This window comes from Montipora foliosa, chromosome 2 (genome assembly GCF_036669935.1).
Source record: "Montipora foliosa isolate CH-2021 chromosome 2, ASM3666993v2, whole genome shotgun sequence".
In the NCBI taxonomy this organism is placed as follows: domain Eukaryota; kingdom Metazoa; phylum Cnidaria; class Anthozoa; order Scleractinia; family Acroporidae; genus Montipora; species Montipora foliosa.
In genome coordinates this window covers 21,873,427-21,893,426 of record NC_090870.1, presented here as the reverse complement: position 1 = coordinate 21,893,426, position 20,000 = coordinate 21,873,427, and the positions used below count along the sequence as shown (strand labels likewise).

General features: G+C 40.0%; 1 protein-coding gene and 1 pseudogene across 1 annotated transcript in view; both read left to right on the top strand.

Moving 5' to 3' along the window:
* LOC137992667 (ribonuclease P protein subunit p14-like) overlaps positions 1-20,000 on the top strand; it is a 94,867-nt gene that overhangs the window by 37,184 nt on the left and 37,683 nt on the right. Inside the window, exon 3 of the mRNA XM_068838142.1 lies at positions 10,485-10,561. Within this exon, the coding sequence (XP_068694243.1) occupies positions 10,485-10,561 (77 nt within the window). The remainder of the gene's footprint in view (positions 1-10,484; positions 10,562-20,000) is intronic.
* LOC137986971 (uncharacterized) overlaps positions 15,072-20,000 on the top strand; it is a 13,890-nt pseudogene continuing 8,961 nt past the window's right edge.

Here is a 20,000-nt window from a genome sequence, read left to right as displayed (position 1 = left end):
GTGCCCCTCCTCTTTTCTTTTCATGTAATATTTTAATTTTCTAACTTACGTATACCGTAAAAGTCCATGTATAAGCCACACCTTTTTTCTCAAAAGTCAAATCAAAAATCAGGGGTGCTGCTTATCTACAGAAACACCTGAAGTTGGAGGTTTATAAGGTTCAATTAATATTCATAAAAACTTCTCAAGATGTCGCTGAATAAACACAAACTGAAAGCTTGTTGTTGTTGATCATTACCTTTTTCATGAGCGGTGGGTCCTAAAGGAGCCGTTTCTATCCTGAAGCATTCATACTTTACTCGAAAAACTGAACACCAAACTACAGGCAATCTCCATTCCTCCTCCAGTTTTCTGTGGTCACTTTGACACATTTCTTTCGCCATGTGCAAGAAAATACCAAGACATTCGGGAGTTCTCGCAAGGTAAATGGCCAACCGTTTCATTGTAATGCCCAGACTCCTCTCCACATTTGAAAGCTTGGCTACTAAGCACTTGTGTGTGTGTCATTTCAATCACCTTCGAATATTCAACTTCATACACCCCTCTGTCATAGACTTTATGGAACCTGGTTGTTCACCAGGTTTTCAACAAAAATTCTGCCAGGGCAGACAAAAATCCACCAGGTTGATCCTGAATTCTTCGCCAGGGAGGCCAATGACTTTTTAAAATCTAACTATATATGTATATAGATGCAAAACTGTGTTACCCAGTATTTAACATACAATGTTTGATAAATGTATACGGCAAGAAACGTATTGCATTAAATTTTGAAAGCAAGTCAATTGAGGCAACTTATAGATGAGTTGTTTATCACCAGTCAAAGCTATTTATGCAATATTCTGAAAGTCTGTCTACCGAAGTATAAAAAAAATCGACCTCGCCTATTGCAGTACTACAGTGTAGTATCACGCAGTATGTAAACAAGATGTCATTGATAACTCACCAAACATACGGTTGTTTATCGCAGACAAGCAATGATGTCATTGTACGTGCTGGCTCTGCCTCTTCTTTGCCTCTGATCTTGATAGGCGTGGGTCTCTTCTGCCTCAACCGGTTGTCAGGTTGCCTCTTCGTGATCATCTTCATAGTTGTCCTCTGCATGTAGTGGTACCAATGCTCGTCTGAGGGAATCCTCAAATTCTTGAGCTATTTCTTGAATTTCATTGTATGTTACCACTGAGATCTGGTATGTGGTTTCCGTGATTGTTACAGTTACATCCAAGCATACAGTCATCGCTGACCCGAAGGATATGTGCGCATGCCATTGAAGCACCTTTCCAGTTGGGGTCTATGGCATAGAAAATGTTCTCCTCTTCTCGCAAGGTTTCAACCAGAAAAATCTCCTTGCAATTTAGATCGTGGTCCAATACTTGCCCTTGATACATTTTTGGGAATCTTTAGAAGGTTAAAGGGTAACCCATCAGTTCCACAAATACAAGGACTTTTCCAATCTCAAAGACCAAAGCAGTTGCACATGAAGCACCATCATTAGGTCCGTCATCTGAATGATAATTTTCACTTTCCGGTTGCTCTGCTTTACTGACAAAAATGTAATCTCGCATCGGTGCAATGACTAATTCACGTCTTGTTGCGTATTGACCAATAATGGTTGGTGGGGTTCCGTATTTCCTCTTCTTTTCCTCAAGTGGTCAGAACAATGAACTTTGCCATCGACTTCACGCAATGCAAAAGGAAACTTGAGACCACTTGCACTGTCGAAAAAGAAATGCTTTTCTTGTTGCGGCATCTTCAATTACCATAGCCATCTTCTTTTCACTCATGGCCTCCACAGATGGACAGTCTGTAACCACGATTACATTATCTGCAAAGAAAAGACAATCAATTGGGTGGATTAGATCTGCACTCTCAATAGTGTGGCATATCGTTAGTGGTGTGTAATCTGCAGAAAGTGTGCACAAATAAATCACTCCCACAACAGGTACGCAGCTTAAATGGATGGAACCTTTGGGTGTTACCAATCACTGTTAATTTACTGAGTGATGTCTTCCACGACGGATGATGAGCAATCTCGTAAACATTTTTAACAACCCTGATAGTTCAGAGTTTTGAATCACAAACAAGCAAATATTTTTCATCATTGGTTGGGGCCAATCCAGTGATGGAAAGCCATCTACCTTTATTAGAGGGAAATACTCTGAGGTGCAAATGGGACAGCATCTTCCGGGGCACCTTGATCATCGAAAAAGCGCATTTCCTTTGGCTATGGAGATGAGCTTTCTTGGTAGCGGTGTCTGCCTGTAACAAGTTAGTGATTGCTGTGAGTCATCAGTGAAGTACACAACTGCCACCTTTGATAACATTATGGCAAGAAACAATGGGGAGCTTATGTCTGAGTGACCTTCAGCAAACCAAGGTCTTCGAAGCTCTGGAACGTCTGTCCTTACCATCTTATCACTTTGACCGCAAGCGATGGTCACGGGTTGACTAATTCTTTGCAAGCTTTTCTCATCACTGTGTTTGTCTAACTGGGCTAAGGCTTTATGTGACACCCCTTTCAACATCAGCTCTACCACTTCATCTTCTGCTGTGGTAAGTATCAACGGTAAATCGGTGGAGTCAAAAGTGTAACGACCATCAAAGTGAGTGCCCCTCTTGAGGGAAGCCTGTGTATTCTTTATCTGGTGTCCAATGTCATGAATGTGGTAAAGGGGAAAATCTAAAGAACCCTTTCCATCATTAAATGCTTCAATAAAAGTTGACACTCCTTTGCCAAATTTTTCATATGCAGATTCTTGGTCTGATATGGAAAGCAGAATGTGCGACCGAGTACATGTGATGGCGTCCCCATTTTTAATCTTCTCATGGCAAGATTCACATGGGCGTTTGTCACAGTTCCAGGTGTCATAAATTCTTTCATGTGCTTTGCAAATAGCCCTGCCGGAAAAGCAGTCTTTGCAAAAGCTCTTACAAACCGGCATCAACTTGTTTCTTTTTGCAGAATCTAAGCACATAGAACAAGCTGAAGCATACGTTAAAACCTCTGTAACACGGTTCTCAACGTCTGTGTGATCACCGGACTTGCCTAAATGTTAAATGACGATGGGTAATGCTACCATGTCATCCAATAGATGCGATAGAAACACTTCTCCCTGCTTTACCCAACTGTAACAACCATTTTTGAACATCTTTATCAAGTTTTCAAGCATGCATGGTTTTGTATCCATCTTTTGCAGTGCTGCCAGTGTCTGCCACTGATATTGGGGGTGATATTCCAAACAGATTCTGTTGGTACAAACATGAACTGAGAGAGAGAGCTTTTTGATCCACGACAATTGACCCATAGATGACCAACGCATGCTCACTATGAACAACCACCTTGGACAATCTTTGAAACATTTCAAGGGCAATTTCTACAAAATTCACAATAACACCACTCAAAACAAGTGGCACAGAAGCTTTCTTGTACCAAGTGGAATTCGACAAACCAAAGTGATTGACTGTATTTGGATTGGCAGGGGGATTTGCACCATCAGACATTTCAGCATTTTTTCCAACATTGTGTTTTCCCAAATAAATATTATACACTTGTCGCCTTGATACAACTTCTCGTATCATTTCCTGCTGCAAAACTGCTAAAGTGCTAGTAAATGTTTTAGCAATTCTACGTCTTGTCCTAGCACGATACCGACTAAACAACTATCTGAGCTTGAAGTTGATGATAACTTCATGACACCGCCGCGTATAATGAGACCTTTTAGCTGCATAATCACAGTTGCTTTGTATTTTCCTGAATTTCATAGGAATATTGCTAAGGAGTCTGAGCTAAACAGCTATATTACACAACGTCTGGATAATCTGCTTAAAGAAAGGCCGTCAGCGGGAATGGTGATTACGGGAGACATCAACCAACTGGATCCGCGCTCACTGTGTCGGAGATTTGATTTGTTGAAAATTGTTAAAGCCCCGACTCGCGGAAATAATATTTTTGACCAAAGCTCAACATCTGCCTCCCTTGGGGCGCTCAGATCATCAGTGTACCCTTTATGCTTGGCTGAAGCATAGACCAACTGGCAAATCGTCTGTGCCAGAAGTCTCAAAGCTGATAACGTCAGAGCTCTTGGGTTAAAGCTTAACTGGGAGTCTGTTTTCCAAGGGAAAGATGTGGATGATAAAGTCGAGGTGTTCAATAATATACTAATTGAAGCTCTTAACACCTGTGCTCCCCAAAAACATGTGCGCATGCACCTGAGTGACAAGAAATGGATGACACGACATATTAAAGGCGCAATTAGCGCTCGCCAGAAGGCCTTTTCTAAAGGTGACAAGGAAAGATACAAGCAGATAAAAGATAACGTTGCAAATCTCCAAGAGTGCAAAACGCAAGATTTATGAAACACAGGCCAGTGATTTTCGCATGTCTAATCCACGCAAATGGTATAAATCTATTTACGCGCTCTGCAGTGCCGAAAGACAAAGAACAACACCTACAGCCACGTCATCTGATGAGCTAAAAGAGGTTGCAGATAAGTTACTGCAAGCCTTCACAGCACCTTGGAAAAATAAAACGGCGACGGCTTTGCTGACCTCAGAAATATCTGATAGACTGCAAGAGAGACCACCTCCCCTTCCAAGTATCGCTCAAGTAAAAGCCATAATGAAACATCTTAATGGCAGGAAGGCTACAGGTTGTGATGAAGTACCGGTGTGGCTCTTGAAATCTTTTCACAAAGAGATAGCCCTGCTTTACATGGCATTATCTGTGCTAGTATACAGCAGGGCAAGTACCCAACAGCAAGCACGCGTTGATTAGTCCTGTACCCAAGTTAGTAATCCAACAGACATTAATAACGACTTCAGACAAATCTCTGTCCTTCCTCAAGCTGTGAAAGTTCTTGAGAAAATCCAACTCATGCTGAATAAAAGTAACATGAAGATCGATGCTACCCAGCATGCATTTCAGGAAAAGCAGTCAACTGTAACGGCACTCACAAGTGTAACCTAAGATTGGTTCAATGCTACTCAGCCAACGAGTTGGTTTTGCGGGGTGCATGCCTTACTTTTGGATTTCCGCACAGCGTTTGATCTTGTTGATCAATCCACTTTACTTGAGACCCTAGCTACCGTGAATATCTTTCTCAGTTTCTGGAACTGGGTTCAAAGTTATCTCTCCGGTAGGAGAGATAACAGCAGGTTAAGCTCCCGGAGGTAGTTTCTTCTAGTGGAGAGGTTATAGCTGGAGGCCCTCAAGGCCGGGTTATTTCACCCACCCTGTTTAACGTGTTTATCAACGATATTGATGACTGCTATCCCCCGGGAGTTTCAATCAATACCTGTAAGTACGCTGATGATTGCACCCAATACGAACTGGTGCCGACCGGAAGTGAAAGTGACATGCATGATGTTATGGTAAAAATGGAGGCGTGGGCAGAGCGGAATAAAATGGAGATAAACGCCAAAAAGACCAAAGAGATGTGGATTAGTTTTAAGAAATCTCAGCAGATTCATGCCCCTAGTTCGATTAGAGTTGGAAACGAGGAGTTGGAGAGGGTAGAAGTTTTCAAGTTACTCGGAGTGCATGTTCAGAGAGACTTAAGTGGAATACACACATAGATGAAATTGTAACTAAAGCAAGTAAGCATCTCTACTTCCTTTTGTACATAACAAAAATTTGTCCACTTCTTGAATACGCATCACCCATCTGGGGAGGCATCCCAAACTATCTGGCTGAGGATCTACAGTGTATTCAAAATCGCTCTTAAGACATCTTAGGTCTAGCCAGAGAGACTGTGGAGCCCCTGGATGTAAGAAGGGACAGTCACACAGCACACGCTTTTAAGGAAATTTAGATTCAGAAGGTCTCCATCCTTGCTGTAAATTTCTAATTTCAAGACCCCAATCGTATTCCCTTAGGGCTCAACGGGTGCGAGTTCCCATTCCGTGAACGAATAGGAACATGAACTCTTTCATACAGCGTGGGGCTAGATTGTTAGGAAACAAATCATATAAAGCATAGTCTATATTTTATTTTAATTTTATTTTATTCTATTTATTTAATTACACCTGTATAATTATTATTTTTATCCTCATTAATGATCTTAATTGTAATTTTGTACATTTTAAAATTATTGTAAATTTGATGTAATTCTGTTTAGCCAAAATCAAATAATAAAGCCTTGTATAAATGACAGATGGATATCTTCCGGGCTTACTGAAACAGTGAAAGCAATTTTTTTGAATAAATATGCGTGCATTCCAGTTTTAGAAAAAATCGCCAGGCTGTTTGTAGAGCAATTGCCCCAATACATGCTGTGTCATAGTTGATAAATAAAACCATGTTAACTAGCCTATTTTTAACCTGTTTGTTGTAAAGGTACAGCGAATAAATTTCTCAAAATTCAAACTTATTGTACATAAAGGCTTTAAGGTACATTGTATGATGCACACACAGATGCACACATGGGAGTTCCATAGGAAGCTAACAATAACAAAAAAGATACTTAAATGTGGCTTTAAAATAGTTGTTGTCATTTGTTTTTGGTCCACATACATCATTTTGCCTAAATTTGAAACTGTAATTACAACTAACATTCGAAAGCAATTACTGAGTAATGATTGAATGTACTAAAGAGCACTTCCTTTTTTGTTTTACAATTATCATCAAAAATCAACAGAAAACATGCATGAGTAACTGAAACTGAAACTGAAACATTGGACATGAATATCCTTTCTGTTCAAATGTAAATGTAAACAATGAAGTGCATTAATTGGCTTATGTTCAAGTCAGCAAATAATTCCAGCAGTTGGTATTAAGATTGCTTACTTAATACTCCATTTTCTTGAACATCTTCTGTATCCACAATTTCTAACACGGTATTTGCTCTGACAAACAGCATTAACTTGGGAGTCTAGTACATCAAAATGGGGAAACTGACTTTTGGCAAATACAGTAAACTCTTGAAGTGTACATTCTCTTGTTAAATCTGTAAGAGAACATTGCAAGAGACATCTCAATAAGACATCAAAACCCATCGAAATGCTCTGATTATTGAACAGGTACAGTACATCCCTACACGATCATCAATTGCCTGCTGGTCTCATGGCAGTCCTGATAATACAAATATGGTCTGTTCATTTTCCACAGTTTCCTGGATTTTCGTGTCCGAGTAAATGTACATGTAACACAAAATTACACATACTTCATAGTCGTTGATGAATCCATTCAATGATTTCTCCAAAACATCATTGTTGCTACTGTATCTTGGAACCCCATGACCAGCTTGTAGTTTGATGGTGCATTTGCAATAATTCATTCATTTTAATCAGTAATACAGTATCTTCAAAAAAAAGGAAGCTGGTGTGCAATGGAGAAATTCTTGTACCTAGGAAATGAAAACTTGTATGAAATGTAGTAATCAATATTTCAGATGGTAGAGCAGTGGACTAGTAAGTAGGTCATGGGTTCTGATGAACGATGTATATATAATTACATACATGTACTACAGACAGGCACCAAATGTATAAACAAATGGTATGGTTCATAAAAAAGAAACAATAACAAATGTTGAAGGTTACAATTTTATGATCATGTTTACCATTAAAAAGCTGTATGTAATTCCAATAAAAAATAAATGTGTGCTCCAATCTGATTCTTAAAAGAATAACGCATATTTATAGCTAAAATGAGCAGTCGCCTCTACAAAACCATGGGCTTTCCCACTTTTGCATATTTTCATAGCTGGATCGATCGAGTCGTGCATTCTTTATTGTTGGTCAGATACTCTGAATGTCTCAATAAAAGCACATTCCCTTGAACTAGATACAAATAAATAAAATCAGTAGATAATAATGCCAATTAAAATCACCAAAATGCTGTATGCTACATGTTTAAGAATTTTCTTGCATTTTCATGAACTGATTTCAGTCTTGCCTTTATCAAGTATCAAATATATTTCACAAAAGTGTATGCATCAAAAAAAGAAATGGATTCTTGAGGGCTTACATTTTAACGGTAATAATTTTCTTCATGACTATTTTAATATTTTAATACTTATATTAAAAATGTGCAGTGCAAAATATTTATTCCCAAATACCTCTGTAGCGTGTTCGGACTGGGTCATCCACGTGACCACTTTTGATGTGTTGCCATAAGTTTTCTCATTTAATTATTAATCATGATGTCATTGAAGTGACCAAGTGACACAACCGCTGCACAAATTGGGCACTGTACAAACAATGGATTTAGAAGCAAGTTTGCTGATCCATACACTTTTCTCACTTTCGCTCTCTGTCAAAAAACTTTCTCAGTTCACATGCTGTCAAAAGCTTCTTGAGTTGATCAGGCAGCTCGACTTCTGGGCATGCCGAGACAGCAACTTTTGAAGTATGACCGGCTCTCGATCAGTTGCTCAGTTACTACACTGTAGCTCTCTCATTGCTTCTTCCCTTGACTTTTTGAAAGTCCATATATATATACATGTACACACTGCTCCATTCCTTGTCAACTATCCTTTTCAACACTGAATTGCTTAGATTTTGTGATTCACAAGGAGACCTTGATGACAACGTGGCTGCAAGAAAGCTTTTGCCTGGCTTTTTCGACTGAATGGAAGCACTAACTTTTCTTGACACAGTTTCAGTTGCACAGTTGCATCTGTGTTTTTTCAAGTCCGATCTCTGTTGTCTGGCTATTTATATTCATTTGCACTCAACAGTGTTCCTGTGTTTGGAAATGTGAGTAATTCTTGACAGTCAAAGAATTATTTGAAAGAAAGCTTCTTGTCTATTTTTTGCTTCATTATTCTAGGAAAAAGTTCTCTTGTGAAAAGGGTTTGATCCTGAACTCTGGTGAGAAATTTCTTTAGTTGCGTATACATGTAGTTTTTGACACGGAGTGTGATGCTTGTCTGCATGCACAAAATGAAATCTCCTCTAATGGCAAATACGTGGTTTGTTTCGATAAAATGTTTGGCTGGAAAAGGTTTTTGTGAGATTTTTCAGCCTTTGTGGATTCATTGTGTTTAGGAATGACTCCGAAAATTTGAGGATGAGAAACATGTACAAAAGGCAACCCAGTTTACTTTCATGTAACGTCTAGTGTTGGAAGCTTTCATTCAGTTCAAAGGGAAACTTCACAAAATGTAGAAAAATCCCCATTCTGTTATATTGTACTTCTGTGGATGCGATGATTAGACAGTGTTTAAAAAAAAAATTGACTTTTCCAGTTTTTCATAGTTTCTCCTACCCTTTAAATGAAAACGTCATTCAATGGCCTAGATTGGTCGGTATATGAAACGTTACTGTGGTCTAGAGTGTGGCCCTCCGCTGGGTGCTCGAGACCTCTAGCACATTTTTTTTTTCTATGTGGACCTCCTGGCCAGTGAATATGAAATGTTTTAAGAAATCACTTATTCTCATCAGTATGCAATTAAGAATTGAGTTTAGTTTCGATCAAGTGAATTGAGTCTTGGTCCTCGACTCGATTCTTGATCCTCAAATCGCGCGAGGATCGAGTCGAGACTGTCAACGTACTTTTGTATGGTACTCAATATGAAATATAAAGAAATGTGAATAACATCATTAGTCAAGTAGAGTTTAAAAATTGGTAAGCATTTTCAAAACCTACTGACTGGCTATGAAATACAATTATTCATATTGGCATGACGATTTCATTAGTGCTGTTTCCATTTACCTGACAAGGAAAGTTAATCATTACTCAGAGTTCTAGTATGTCCACTGGTTGCACTAAAATGTGTTTGCGAAAGCAATAGTTTTACTTCAGCTGTACATGTACATGTACTTTTGTGATTCTCCTCACTCAGATTCCCTTGACATACAATCAAAAGCCAAATATTACAATTTCCTTCCAGTCAGTCATTTATGACCCCCAAATTTCTACATGTAGTTTGCAGCCATCCAGTCTCTTTCATGATAAATACAAAAATGAGTCAGAATGCTCTTACTTTAATCATTTAATTTCCTTACACACTGTATATAAACTGTAGTTTTACTCCATAATACAGATGAAGTGCAGACACTTCAAATTCATCATTGATGGCAGCTCAAATAATCACATTTCCTAAAAGTGTAATCATCTTTGCCAGTTGCATTTGCATGGCCAAAACAAATGTGGTAGTCATTAAGTCACACAAACATCAAAATCTACAGAAGATGGAAAGCCATGCAAGTTATTTAACATTTTTTGTTGTACTATTTGGCCTTTGCGTTGTACTAATGGAGGAGACCTTATTGGCCAAGTTCATATTGTGTCGTTGCATCTTTGCATTTTGTTGCTTTAAAACTGTGTTTTAAAGAACACTTTGACTCTTGTTGTCTATTAATGTGTCCTCAACTTTTACGCAACTCTATCTCCAATGAGTGGGTCATTTTCATCTGACAACAGCATCACTGTACCCCATACACAGGACTACAAAGTATTTTATTGTGTTAAGTGCTGGTAAAAAGTATTAAAAAGCCTATAAACCTGTATTCAATAATTATATTGATATCAATGATTTATTTTACAGGTTGGTGCTGCTATCAATGTTGATGTCCTTAAATTTGATGCAAAATCATTGCACGCCATACTTAAAGTTGGGGAAAGGTTAGTTTGGGGAGGTTAGTTTGGGTAAAAAGAATATTATTTCAAGATATTTCCAATATCCATTCTTATGATACTCGATGGTCTGCTTCAAACAGCTTTTATGCTCAAGACTGCAGACTCTCAATTCAGCTAAGCTCATTCTCCAGAGTTAAACTGTGTGTGTAGACCTCTGGGATAGCGATGTGGTCATTTCCAGACTGCGGATCCTTTATTGAGTACCAGGCTTCCAAGAAAAGTCGCTCGTGGTAGTTAGCCTCATGTCCAACAACCCTGACACTTCCAAAATCCATTTCGTGGTTGTTTTCGTGGATGTGGCAGTCGATCTTGGAGTCGTGGTCAAACATGGCAACAGCCCTTTTGTGTTCTGTAATGCGAGTTTTGAGTGATCATTCGGTTTGATTGTAGTATACAAAACTGCAATTGGTGCAACTGATTTTGTACACTGTGCCAGATTGTGGCCAGTCAACCTTTTCTTGGGCTTTCGGTCACAGGAACAAACTGTTCACAGTTCTCAATTGTTTGAAGGCGACTTTGATTTGATGCTGCCTTAAGATCCAACTAATCCTTTCTGAAATGCCCTGCACATAGCGTAGCACCACGAAACCATTGGACGGTAGATCGGTAGGAAGTTTCGATAACAATCTTTCGCAGCTATTGATGAAGGATGAGGGATAATTGTTGTCTGGCAGTACAGCCTTGACTCGCTTCCTTTCTTCGTGTTTCCCCTTCTGTGTTGATGGTATGTTCTGTGCCCTGCGTAGCAAGGTACTGACTACAGATCTCTTATGGCACATGGGGTGGTGAGAGTTGAACTTGAGATAGCGGTCTGTGTGGGTTGGCTTTCTGTAGACATTCACCTCAAGCTGCGTACCCCTCCTTGTGGTGATGGTGTCCAGAAAAGGTAGTCCCTGTCCCTTGGTGTCCTCAAGTTCTAGAGTGAACTGTATGTGTGGGTTAATTGAATTGAGATGCTGGTGAAACTCATCCACTTGGTGCTTTCTGAGACATGTGTGACTGTCGTCCACATAATGGAAGCACCACTTAGGGGGGTGTGGAGCTGTGGCGATGGCAGTTTTCTCAATCTCTTCCATTACGACGTTGGCTATAATGGGACTGATTGGTGAACCCATCGCACATCCAAAGATTTGTTTGTAATGGATGTTGTTGTGTTTGAAGTACGGTAGTTGTGATTGAGAACAAAATTCTAACAGCCTCATGATGTCGCTGATAGCCATATTTGTGCATTCCGCTTCATCCTGATCCTTTTGGAGCCTCTTGTTGACGATGGTTAGAGCTAGATCCACGGGAATGGAAGTGAGTAACGATTTAATGTCAAAAGAGACCATGATTTCATCACTGACGACAGTATGTTGCTGGATCTTTTGAGCAAAGTCTGAGGTGTTTTTGACAGAGAAGCGATTTCTCCAATGAGGGGAACAAAAAACTACACTGCGGCAATTCAGCGCCAGCGTCGTTTTATGGTCTCCCGAAAATTCATAAACCTGAAAGACCACTCAGACCTATCACAAGCAGCATAGGGAGCCCCATGTATGCTGTATCCAAACATCTTGTTTCCATTCTGTCCCCTCTTTGGAGAAATCCCTTCTCTGTCAAAAACAGCTCAGAATTTGCTCAAAAGATCCAGCAACATACTGTCGCCAGTGACGAAATCACGGTCTCTTTTCTTTTTTCGTTCTTCACTTCCATTCCCGTGGATCTAGCTCTAACCATCGTCAACGAGAGGCCCCAAAAGGATCAGGATGTAGTGGAACACACAAATATGTCCATCAGCAAGGTCATGAGGCTGTTAGAATTTTGTTCTCAATCACAACTACCGTACTTCAAACACAACAACATCCATTCTAAACAAATCTTTGGATGTGCGATGGGTTCACCAATCAGTCCCGTTATAGCCGACGTCATAATGAAAGAGATTGAGGAAACTGCCATCGCCACAGCTCCACAACCCCCTAAGTGGTGGTTCTGTTATGTGGACGACAGTCACACGTGTCTCAGAAAGCACCAAGTGGATGAGTTTCACCAACATCTCAATTCAATTAACCCCCACCTACAGTTCACTCTAGAACTTGAGGACACCAAGGGACAGGGACTATCTTTTCTGAACACCATCACCACAAGGAGGGGTATGCAGCTTGAGGTGAATGTTTACAGAAAGCCAACCCACACAGACCGCTATCTCAAGTTCAACTCTCACCACCCCATGTGCCATAAGAGATCTGTAGTCAGTACCTTTCTACGCAGGGCACAGAACATACCGTCAACACAGAAGGGGAACACGAAGAAAGGAAGCGAGTCAAGGCTGTACTGCCAGACAACAATTATCCCACATCCTTCATCAATAGCTGCGAAAGATTGTTATCGAAACTTCCTACCGATCTACCGTCCAAGGGTTTCGTGGTGCTACGCTATGTGCAGGGCATTTCAGAAAGGATTAGTTGGATCTTAAGGCAGCATCAAATCAAAGTCTCCTTCAAACCATTTAGAACTGTGAACAGTTTGTTCCCGCGACTGAAAGCCCAAGAAAAGGTTGACCGGCCACAATCTGGCACAGTGTACAAAATCAGTTGCACCAATTGCAGTTTTGTATACTACACTCAAACTGAATGATCACTCAAAACTCGCATTACAGAACACAAAAGGGCTGTTGCTATGTTTGACCACGACTCCAAGATCGCCTGCCATGTCCACGAAATGGATTTTGGAAGTGTCAGAGTTGCTGGACATGAGGCTAACTACCACGAGCGACTTTTCTTGGAAGCCTGGTACTCAATAAAGGATCCGCAGTCTGGAAATGACCACATCGCTATCCCAGAGGTCTACAAGTCTCTGGCATGCGCATAAGTCTCGCACTACGTTTTCAAGAAACTGTACGCAGATTTTCATCAGTGCGCGCTCAATGTGCTGTTATTTGAATCACACGTGGTGCCATTATATTGCAACTGATGAAGGCTTAAGGACCAGCTGAAACGTCTTGCACGAAACATCAAAAAAACTAGTCAGTGTCAAACCATTATCTTACAATGTCAGCTCCTGACTACCACTACTCTATTTTTTGTTCTTGTTATAGTTGGTAGAAGAGTTCCTTTTGTTACTGGTACATCTGTGAATTTAGTGCACAATTTTATTTGATTGTGGATCTATTTGATTATGTACAAGCATTCAAAATTGATTCACAGCGGTTGCACAGAGGTCATCTTGTTTGAGTATGAAAAAAAGTTTATGATAGTAACTTTTTGCTCATCCATAATCCTTCAACAATATAATTAAAGAAACTGTGGTGCTGCACTGGTGGGGAAATGAAACAGAGAAATGGGATTATCAACTGGGTTGATATGATCAACTGACCACCACAGAGAAATTTAAAAGCTGATGTTTGAAACATTAACCCTAACTCAGGGGTGAATTACGGAATTATGGGTTGCTAGCATTTTACATTGTGAAAGATGGAGCTACAGTACAGCCCAAAAATAATGCATGCGCAAGAACTTCTTTTTGTGTCTGCAAGCCGGCAACTTCTTGGGCGTCCTTGTGGCGCCTTCTTGTGCCACAATCCTACCAGCCGCAAGAACTTCTTTGCGGTTAGAAGTTGACACCACAACAACTTCTTTCCGTTTAGAAATCCTAACTGCAAGATCTTCTTTGTGGCAATATCAGAGAAAGAAGGTGATATACAAATTCGCAACAAGACTACATTTTTCAGGGCAATGCAGGGTTGAATCTCCCTTTGTAACGCATACGTGGAGACTATGTTTCATGGCAGTCATGACAGCGGGAGTTATACATATCATATGTAAACAAATGTTGCAATGATATGATGATTTTTTAGTATGTTTGCACAAAGACTTGTCACATGACAGCAATCAGAATAAATATGAGACGAAAAGTTATTGCTACCAAAAATGCCATTGAAAGAAATGTTTATCATGACAGGGCGGGGGGCTGTTCGCATGCCTGGTTAACCTGTTATCAATTTCAAAATGGTTGGCACTTCCTCTCTTATCAAGGGTCTGGATTTGGAATGCTCCTTCAGGTCTGGTCGACATCATCAGTCAATCAACAAAACCACTCTATCGATACTTGAGGCCTCCCATGGTTTTGTACATGGCAATGGCATCTATGGGTTTGACCACAGGACACTCATCCCATTATGTTGGTCCCTCAAAGACCCTTGATAATTTTTGACACTACCTGGTGGTCATTACATTCCATTGCCATCCTCAGCCGGCAATCTCCAGAATTCTGCGCACGGCATGATGTGAGACAAAAAGAAAAATGACACAGACATGTTTACCTTTAACCCTTTTATTGATGACGTTCATTCAATCTACAACAACCTTGTTCATCTCTGATGTTTGGAAACGTTGGTGCGGGAGACCTGGCGTGATAGTTGGTGCCCGCTCAAGGAAACTGCAAATTTGTTACTACTGCTTCAGCTTGTGCTGCCTGTTCCAAAAGATTCCATGGCTTGTGTTCATTGTACCTGATATACATGTATCTTGGAGGACCATGGAATGTCCAACTATTGGAAGAAAACACAAAGATCCTTCTGGTGATAGGTCAGATACATGCAACCCATCTTAGGCAACTTGGGATTGATGGTCCTCCCCAATTTGCCCAACAAAAATAGGTCCAGGGACCTTGATTGATGGCAGGGTGCAAATGTGTCTGAACAGCATTCATCTACTCGTAAGGTTGGTCTTCCCCCACCACCCAGAATGGACATATCTCCACAGAAGACTAAGGTAAATCCATCCCATTCATCCCAGACGCACGATGAGCATGGTTCGCACTTGCCTTGAAAGTCCTTGAAAGTCTGTGAATTTGAAAATTCAAGGCCTTAAAAGTCCTTAATATATAGATTTAGCCAAGCCTAAAAGCGGAGCTCCCTGGTTATTTATTCTTACTGCCTGTAGGGTTTGTGAACATAAAAGGTTTCGAATTGTCTGCGTTTTGATGTTTCTGGTTGCTGCTTTAATAATTAAATAATTTTCTTTGCTTTCTTCTGTAGAAAAATTCATTGCCTAACTGGTGAATTCCACGGTAAATTTTACGCTAAAAATCTATATTGCATGAATCAGGAAGCGACATCGGTTTTTCCAGTGAAATTTACTTTGCAATTCTCCAGTTTGGCAATATTTTTTTCTTGAACTGATTGAGTTTTAAAAGAAAACAAGCACACCCTCAGCGAGTGAATGGAAAAGGAAAAAAGCCCGCGAATAGGAATCATGCCAAAATTAGAAGCCATAAAAACAACTTTGTCAGTTCAAGGTCAAAGAAGGGTTTTACTGATGTACTTTATTCCACTTTATCTCTGAAAACAAGATCATTCACATGTTGATGTATTTCATTGAAACACGCCAGGTTGGCTTTGTACAAGAATCGGCAAACTACGGCAATGCAAGCAAGAAAGGACGAACTTCAAGCATGATCTGCTCCAACACTGAAATAACCTTTGGGTGCTTTAAACAAACTTCTGAAAACACAAGCTAGTTTCGAGAACTCATTGCTAATACGTGTTTATAACACAAGGGCAAAATTTTCTTGTCACTGTCGAGGCACAACGAAAACCAGTTGGGCAAACGGATTAAAAAAGCACTTGTTACCTCGCATTTTAGAGGAAAACAAACAAACAAATCAACTTTTTCTTTATGTCCAAAAGCCTACAGATAATTGTTATGTACATTGTAATTCCAGTTGACAATAAAAATTCGATTTTCATTCCTGAACAAAGAAAGAACCGATTAAACCACTCTTTAAAAATGCGCATCCACTTTAAATAACGCATCCGTAAAAATAACAAAAAACTGGTTTTATTAACTGAGTCGATAATGTAAATTGGCCACTGTACAGAGATTCTAAAAGCTGGTGTTTCGAGCGTTAGCCCTTCGTCACAGCAAATTGTGGAATTGTGGGTTACGTGTAGTTTTTATAGTAGAGTAGGAGCTACGCTATTGGTGGTAACATGGCAATGTGAAAAATAGGAATATATTAGTTAAATGAAAAGCGTGCGTTAATACCGTGAGGATTAAGGGTGCAGATTTGAAAGATGAATTTTTCTTCCAGATTCTTGCTGCTTTTCGCTGTAGCTAGATGTAGGGAAAGGCCGCAGATTGCCATGTGTTTTTTGGAGTGGTTAGGCAGATTAAAATGACGAGCGACTGGCTTGGATGCATCCTTGTCATTCTCCTCAACATCGCGAAGGTGTTCGCGGAATCGGTCACCTAGTCGTCTACCGGTCTCGCCAATGTATAATTTATTGCATAACTTACAGGTTATGCAATAAATGACATTTGCGGAGGTACATGTGAAACGATCAGTGATCTTAACAGATCGCTTAGGTCCCGATATCTTGCTAGTGTTAACAATGAAAAGACAAGTTTTGCATCGTGAGTGTGCGCATTTGAAAGTGCCGGATTGCTCGTTAGTTTTGAGTGCGCTTCTAACTAAAAAGTTGCTTACATTTTTGTGGCGTTTGAATGAAATAAGTGGAGGTTGCGAAAAGATTCTACCAGTCTCGGGATCATTTTGGAGTAATTTAAAATTATTAAGAATGATACTTTTGACTGCATGATTATGAGGATGGAAAGTGAGGGTGAATGGAATTCTGTGATTCTTATCTTTTTGTGACATTTGTAGTGATGACTGTCAATCAAATTGTTGGGCGTGATGATGGCCCGCTTTGACCACAGAGACAGGGTAGCCACGTTTTTCAAAGAACTGGCACATCTCCTCTGATTTGCTGAAAAAATCGGAGTCATCACTTTATAGACGTCTAAGTCTAAGAAATTGAGAATAAGGAATGGAGTTCTTGACATGTGATAGATATGACGATGAATACAACAAATAACTGTGTGAATCTGTAGGTTTGTAGTGCACACTAGTACATAGCACGTTGCCACTAATAGAAACTTTGATATCTAGGAAAGCCAGTGAAGTTTCTGAAATTTCCCAGGTATATTTACATTACATCTCTATACACAGTCATTCCAAATAGCAAAGGTCTTCAAGCACTTTATTACTTTTTCGATCAATGCACTGTCAAAGAACCAAGCTCGGAAACGCTGATGGTGTAGCGATAGGCACAAGAATGGGACCTAGCTATGCCAATCTTTTTGTAGGATATGTTGAAGACCAATTTTTAAATCAGTACAACGGCCCCAAACCTGAACTCTACGGCTGCTACATCGACGACTGCATCAGCGGTATTTCATCCAGCAGAGAAGAACTCAATCAATTTATAACCTCCGTCAATTCTTTTCATCCGGCTCTCAAATATACCTGGAAAATTTCGGAAACTTCATTGGCTTTCCTAGATATCAAAGTTTCTATTTTATTTTATTGTTTATGTTTAGTAATAACAACAAATGACTACATTACAACAACACTAAGCTATTAAGTTTCTATTAGCGGCAACGTGCTATGTACTAGTGTGCACTACAAACCTACATATTCACACAGTTATTTGTTGTATTCATCGTCACATCTATCACATGTCAAGAACTCCATTCCTTATTCTCAATTTCTTAGACCTCGATGTCTATGTAGTGATGACTCCGATTTTTCCAGCAAATCAGAGATGTGCCAGTTCTTTGAAAAACGTGGCTATCCTGTCTCTGTGGTCAAAGTGGGCCATCATCGCGCCCAACAATTTGATAGACAGTCATCACTACAAACGTCACAAAAAGATAAGAATCACAGAATTCCATTCACCCTCACTTTCCATCCTCATAATCACGCAGTCAAAAGTATCATTCTTAATAATTTTAAATTATTCCAAAATGATCCTGAGACTGGCAGAATCTTTTTGCAACCTCCACTTATTTCATTCAAATGCGACAAAAACGTAGGCAACTTTTTAGTTAGAAGCGCGCTCAAAACTAACGAGCAACCTAACACTTTCAAATGCGCGCGCTCACCTAAACGATATGTTAAGATCACCGATCGTTTCACATGTACCTCCGCAAAGGTCATTTATTGCATAACCTGTACCTTATGCAATAAATTATACATTGGTGAGACAGGTAGACGACTAGGTGACCGATTCCGCGAATGCCTTTGCGATGTTGAGAAGAATGACAAGGATGCATCCAAGCCAGTTGCTCGCCATTTTAATCTGCCTAACCACTCCAAAAAACACATGGCTATCTGCGGCCTTTCCCAACATCTAGGTACGACGAAATGCTGCAAGAATCTGGAAGAAAAATTCATCTTTCAAATCGGCACCCTTAATCTTCACGGTATTAACGAACGCTTTTCATTTCACTAATATATTCCTATTTTTTATGTTGCCATGTTACCACCAATAGCGTAGCTCCTACTCTACTATAAAAAGTACACTATGGTGCTCTGCGCGTGTGCACCAAAGGCGCCTGCAGAGCTCCGCTAATAGCCGTGTGCCAGTCAAAGCAAGGGGATATTCACATTCGTTCATGGAATCATGAAAAAACACCAGTTTGAAAGTCGCCATTAAACCTCACTGTTTATGGGTCATGGTACAGCAGACGACATGCTTTCTAATTTTTGTTCAGGCGTAGAAGGAATTTCTCTCAAAAAAGTTTATCAGGTAGGATGCTGCTATCGTTATGTTTGAGTAATTTAAATATAAGCAGGATAGATTCATGCAATTTCATGCAAATTCATGTAATGTGGTGGAAACCGCCTTTCCTCTCAAAAAACATGCTCTTGTTTTGTGAAATGCCGTTATTTAATATAAAAAATCTTTTCATGTCTGTTATTATTTTGCCTTAGAAGTGCAAAAGATGATTAACAGTTTTTTTTCTTAAACTTCACAATTCCAATGTGCATATGACTTGTTCATTTCGTGTCTTGGACCTGTGAGCGGTGGCAGAAAGTCTGGGGTGCATTGTGAAAAATGGGGAGCAAGGATGGGGCAGTGGTGAGAGCACTCGCCTTCCACCAGTGTGGCCCAGGATCGATTCCCGGATTCTACGCCACATGTGGGTTGAGTTTGTTGGTTCTCTACTCTGCTCCGAGAGGTTTTTCCTCGGTACTTCCGTTTATCCCTCTCCTCAAAAGCCAACAGTTGCAGGTGTAGCTCAGTTGTCTAGTGTGTGACATCGGAACAAGGGGTCCCCAGTTCGATCCTGGGTGACGTCAATGTCAGTCTTGACTTTCCTCTGATCCGTTTAGCTATAGCTTTAAATATCTGTGAAGCGGAGCACTGACAGAGGGGCCGGAGGGGGGTAAAAGGCTCACCGTCGGCTTCCATTGATGCCAGTTTCGTAACTGAAGGAACTACCAACATTAACTAAATTGACTTTACTTTACCTTTAATGAAAAACTAGCGGTCAAAGGATGGACCCAATGTCAATTGGAAATTTTACGGCATGCTGACTGATGAGGTGAAAAAGAGTATAATAGCCACAAACTGAACATTGGCAGCTGTGAGTTACGTTAT